Source organism: Cicer arietinum, chromosome 7, assembly GCF_000331145.2.
Source record: "Cicer arietinum cultivar CDC Frontier isolate Library 1 chromosome 7, Cicar.CDCFrontier_v2.0, whole genome shotgun sequence".
Lineage (NCBI taxonomy): Eukaryota > Viridiplantae > Streptophyta > Magnoliopsida > Fabales > Fabaceae > Cicer > Cicer arietinum.
In genome coordinates this window covers 27,625,031-27,630,595 of record NC_021166.2, presented here as the reverse complement: position 1 = coordinate 27,630,595, position 5,565 = coordinate 27,625,031, and the positions used below count along the sequence as shown (strand labels likewise).

The window sequence follows — 5,565 nt, the reverse complement described above, 5'->3', positions numbered from 1 at the left end:
GACCTTAATTCTTGCGGGGGATATGCATGGGGTGCAGCTGCTCTTGCTTATCTTTATGACAATCTTCGAGAAGCCAGCATGCATCAAACCAGAACTGTTTCAGAGTATCTGACACTTTTACAAGTAAATTGTATGATTGTTTATTGTGTTTATATTTTTTATTATTAATGATTCTAAACTAATGATATGTTATTATATATGTGCAGGCATGGGTCTATGAGCATTTTCCTACATTATGTGGAGATTGTTGTAGACTTTCTGCTAGTTATGTTGAAGACTATCCTAGAGCACTTAAATGGAAGCCTAAAAGGGATAAGGGTTTGGTTCTTCCATTTAGGAAAGCTCTTGATGAGATTGATGTTGATGAGGTCTGTTGGACACCATATGAGGACCATCGACTGAAGCGGCCTTTTGAAGATGTATCTTTATTTCGAGGGTGGATACGTTGGGGTCCGAAGATGTATGCTCATCTGCCAGACAGAGTATTGCGGCAATATGGTCATGTCCAAACCATTCTTGGCTCACCGTTAGAGATAGTGGGTCAAACGACCACACCAGATGAGATGGACATTATGTTTACGCAATATGTTGTGCATGTAGTGGATGTTGGCACAGTTGTGTAGGGACATGTAGTCTGCTCGAATGATTATATGGACTGGTTTTCGAAGAAGTTCTCATCCATACATCTTTCGTAGAGGACCAGACCATGAAGCTGATGCAGAGCCTACTGATCATGCCACTCATGCATCTGATGGCGGCGATCCTGCTGATGACACAGTTGACATAACGGTATATTAATATTGTTATTTTTTTTTTTGTATTATTGATACTTATTTTTAATTAATTTAATTCATTATTGATATTTAATTTATTTTTTATTACAGCGTCGAGCAATACAAATTGCTGAAGAGCTGATTGGTCGGCAACTGATATTACCTGATGGCATGCCACTCATTAATGAGTTAATTTTGATGCTGCGAAGTCAGAGGGGTGGTGGTAGAGATTGGACGAACACAATACCATATCGTAGAAGAAATAGAAGGACTTATGATTTATTTATAATATTTTGGAACATGGTATTTTTGTAATTGATATGTAATATTTGGGTACTTTTAGGTATTTTGGATACTTTAATTTTGGATATTATGGGTACATTGTTGTTATGTTTAATATCTTTAGCTCGGTCTGTATTTGTATTGATTCTGCCCTTTATTCAAGTAGTTTTTTATTGACAAAATTACCTGAAGCCTACGCTTTTTTGAATCCAATTGTAGATTTTATGCCAGTAATACCCTTACTATTTTTTCTATTAGCTTTTGTTTGGCAAGCTGCTGTAAGTTTTCGATAAGATCTTTAATTTGAGTAATGTCCTAAAAAAATTCTGAATTTATTCGAAAACAAAAATTCTAATATTTTTACATTTAAAAAGATCAGATCATATTCGAATCTGATATATTTTGGATATTTTAGTTTTGTGTACTTTTGGATATGTTGGATATTCATCTAGTTTAATTTTCAATTTACAACATATTCATTGTGACATATTGATCTATATTACATGGAAATATTTTCATTTTACAAAATATTCATTGTAACATATCCATCTAGTTTACAACGTATTCATCTATACATATTGAATGGAAATATTTTCAGTTTACAACATATTCATCTATACTGCATGGAAATATCTTCAACCAATGTTGAATGTGATCATTGTAAATAAATTCCCATTGACGTGCTTCTTCTGTGCAATATTTTCTCCACAAATTACTTGGTGGTGGTATAAGAGAATTTGGCTTTAAATAAACCTGTTAAAATAATAAATTTATAATTTATTAAAAATGACATTAAAGGTTAACAAATGCATAAAATGGGAATAACTATCTAAGTGAAAAATTAAATACCTGCACAAAATGACAATAATTAACAAATGCAATAACTATCATACGATGATCTGAAATAGGTGTTAGTGGTGGACTTAGGTGTTGGTGGTGGACTTCTAAGTGGAAAAAATGTTTCTGATTGGGTAAGTGATAATGCGACGAAAACCAAGTTAAATTTCGAAGCAATCACATATCTCATTTCTGGAAGTATAATCCAATTATCCAAAGTTGCAACATGTTCAACATATACATTGTGTATAAGTTGTTGAACAAAAATTTGTCCACCATATATTATCTTGTAATAAGACATGAATTCTTGAAGCTCTACGACACACTCTTGACGAATGAATGCCCAAAAATTCTCACTCATTCCAAGTAAAGGGTCGAGGTGTGAGCTTTGTTACTGATGGTCGAGGTTGTTGTACTTTATTAGAAGTTACAGTACTACATGCATTTGTGCCACTGCATCGAACACTTGCATCCACATATTCCCACCAAGATGGATCACGCTTGGTTGATTTATCTCTTTTTGATATCTTACTTTTGCCTTTTTTCGGTGCACCCTTTGTTTTAACCTTGTCAACAGGTGGACACATCGACGTAGTCGATGGATGCGCAATCTCACGTAATTTACCTTCCAGTGCAATTTTTCCAGGTACATCAAGTTCATCAAACTTTTTCACTATCACTTCTATTTCATGTTTCACAGATAATTCTGCTTGTCAACAGGTGGACATATCGACGTAGTCGATGGATACGCAATCTCACGTAATTTACCTTTCAGTGCAATTTTTCCAGGTACATCAAGTTCATCAAACTTTTTCACTATCACTTCTATTTCATGTTTCACAGATAATTTTGAAGGTTTACCTAATCCATCATCATGAAAAGTTAATTTAGTCCACCAAACATGAATAACATCTAACGGAATAGAACGAGGGATCATACTATACCTGGCTATCTCACATGCACAAGGTAGACCATGTGTTCTCCTAATTGTGCAGCGACATTCAGACTTATCTATACCTACATACTTCACGCGATCAAACTCTGCTGCAATGTGGTCTATTGCATTTTTTGACACAACACCACGCAAATTGGCATACAATCTGTTACTATGTCGATGGACCTTCTGAATTATGCTCTTTTCAAATGATGCTATTATCTCACTGTGTTGTAATACAATCATGCTATTGATGGTTTCCCAAACACTGCATATATCACCAATGCTATCTTGTAATATCCGTTTCAAACTCCAGTGCGCCGACTCAACCCTTTGTGTTGTAGTGTTCCCAAAATGCATAACTCTATTAGTCCACGCCTCAACAAATCTTTCCTTGTGAGGAATTAACCACTGGTCATGTACATAATCATTAAAGATAGAAGAGCTACTACAAATTCCTTCAAAGTTAGCCAAATTCATGTAGTACTGAGTCTCATCATAACTGTAAACAAGAGCCTCCCATGCCTCCATTATTTGCACCTGCTTCTTTTTTGGAAAAACAGTCATCTTGCACTTTGCTTTCACATTTTTGCATACATGAAACAGACATAATAAATTGACTGCCTTTGGAAAAACACATTCAACAGCGTTCATTAAAGCAAGATCTCTATCAGTAACAATTACTTCAACTTCACCACCTGTAATCTGTTCTTTCAACATTTGTAGTGCCCATGTAAAATTATCAACACGCTCAGACTGTAGATACGCAAATCCAACACAAAATGTCATTTCTGTAGATGTAACACCAATAATTTCAAGTAATGGCATCCGATACCTACATGTCTTGTATGTGCTATCCAAAATCAATATTACTTTCGAATCTGATATATTTTGGATATTTTAGTTTTGTGTACTTTTGGATATTTTGGGTACTTTCGAATCTGATATATTTTGGATATTTTAGTTTTGTGTACTTTTGGATATTTTGGGTACTTTCGAATCTGATATATTTTGGATATTTTAGTTTTGTGTACTTTTGGATATTTTGGGTACTTTCGAATCTGATATATTTTGGATATTTTAGTTTTGTGTACTTTTGGATATTTTGGGTACTTTCGAATCTGATATATTTTGGATATTTTAGTTTTGTGTACTTTTGGATATTTTGGGTACTTTCGAATCTGATATATTTTGGATATTTTAGTTTTGTGTACTTTTGGATATTTTGGGTACTTTCGAATCTGATATATTTTGGATATTTTAGTTTTGTGTACTTTTGGATATTTTGGGTACTTTCGAATCTGATATATTTTGGATATTTTAGTTTTGTGTACTTTTGGATATTTTGGGTACTTTCGAATCTGATATATTTTGGATATTTTAGTTTTGTGTACTTTTGGATATTTTGGGTACTTTCGAATCTGATATATTTTGGATATTTTAGTTTTGTGTACTTTTGGATATTTTGGGTACTTTCGAATCTGATATATTTTGGATATTTTAGTTTTGTGTACTTTTGGATATTTTGGGTACTTTCGAATCTGATATATTTTGGATATTTTAGTTTTGTGTACTTTTGGATATTTTGGGTACTTTCGAATCTGATATATTTTGGATATTTTAGTTTTGTGTACTTTTGGATATTTTGGGTACTTTCGAATCTGATATATTTTGGATATTTTAGTTTTGTGTACTTTTGGATATTTTGGGTACTTTCGAATCTGATATATTTTGGATATTTTAGTTTTGTGTACTTTTGGATATTTTGGGTACTTTCGAATCTGATATATTTTGGATATTTTAGTTTTGTGTACTTTTGGATATTTTGGGTACTTTCGAATCTGATATATTTTGGATATTTTAGTTTTGTGTACTTTTGGATATTTTGGGTACTTTCGAATCTGATATATTTTGGATATTTTAGTTTTGTGTACTTTTGGATATTTTGGGTACTTTCGAATCTGATATATTTTGGATATTTTAGTTTTGTGTACTTTTGGATATTTTGGGTACTTTCGAATCTGATATATTTTGGATATTTTAGTTTTGTGTACTTTTGGATATTTTGGGTACTTTCGAATCTGATATATTTTGGATATTTTAGTTTTGTGTACTTTTGGATATTTTGGGTACTTTCGAATCTGATATATTTTGGATATTTTAGTTTTGTGTACTTTTGGATATTTTGGGTACTTTCGAATCTGATATATTTTGGATATTTTAGTTTTGTGTACTTTTGGATATTTTGGGTACTTTCGAATCTGATATATTTTGGATATTTTAGTTTTGTGTACTTTTGGATATTTTGGGTACTTTCGAATCTGATATATTTCGGATATTTTAGTTTTGCGTGCTTTTGCATGAAAATATTTTCATTTTACAACATATTCATTGTAACATATTCATTGTAACAAATCCATCTAGTTTACAACATATTCATCTATACATATTGAATGGAAATATTTTCAGTTTACAACATATTCATCTATACTACATGGAAATATCTTCAGCCAATGTTGAATGTGATCATTGTAAATAAATTCCCATTGACGTGCTTCTTCTGTGCAATATTTTCTCCACAAATTACTTGGTGGTGGTATAGGAGAATTTGGCTTTAAATAAACCTGTTAAAATAATAAATTTATAATTTATTAAAAATGACATTAAAGGTTAACAAATGCATAAAATGGGAATAACTATCTAAGTGAAAAATTAAATACCTGCACAAAATGACAATAA

The 5,565-nt window shown here is 32.1% G+C and overlaps 2 protein-coding genes across 2 annotated transcripts; one reads left to right on the top strand and one right to left on the bottom strand.

Moving 5' to 3' along the window:
• Window positions 1–6: 6 nt before the first annotated feature.
• Window positions 7–1,143, top strand: LOC113787651 (protein MAINTENANCE OF MERISTEMS-like). Its single transcript, XM_027336596.2, has 3 exons — window positions 7–123; window positions 207–789; window positions 885–1,143. Exons 1-2 carry the CDS (start codon window positions 79–81, stop codon window positions 621–623), a joined length of 462 nt encoding a protein of 153 aa, XP_027192397.2. The 5' UTR covers window positions 7–78; the 3' UTR covers window positions 624–789; window positions 885–1,143.
• Window positions 1,144–2,245: 1,102 nt separating this feature from the next.
• LOC101506143 (PKS-NRPS hybrid synthetase cheA-like) lies at window positions 2,246–3,615 on the bottom strand. The gene is made up of 2 exons (XM_004509936.1): window positions 2,661–3,615; window positions 2,246–2,574 (listed from the first exon to the last, which is right to left on the bottom strand). The coding sequence occupies exons 1-2, from the start codon at window positions 3,613–3,615 to the stop codon at window positions 2,246–2,248; spliced, it is 1,284 nt and encodes a 427-aa protein (XP_004509993.1).
• Between the last annotated feature and the right edge of the window lie 1,950 nt (window positions 3,616–5,565).

Coding starts and splice junctions, on each gene's coding strand:
- LOC113787651 (XM_027336596.2), top strand. CDS start 79: ATGCATCAAACCAGAACTGTTTCAGAGTATCTGACACTTTTACAA. Junction 124..206: donor AGTATCTGACACTTTTACAA/GTAAATTGTATG, acceptor ATATATGTGCAG/GCATGGGTCTATGAGCATTT.
- LOC101506143 (XM_004509936.1), bottom strand. CDS start 3,615: ATGACATTTTGTGTTGGATTTGCGTATCTACAGTCTGAGCGTGTTGAT. Junction 2,575..2,660: donor TGGAAAAATTGCACTGAAAG/GTAAATTACGTG, acceptor AACATGAAATAG/AAGTGATAGTGAAAAAGTTT.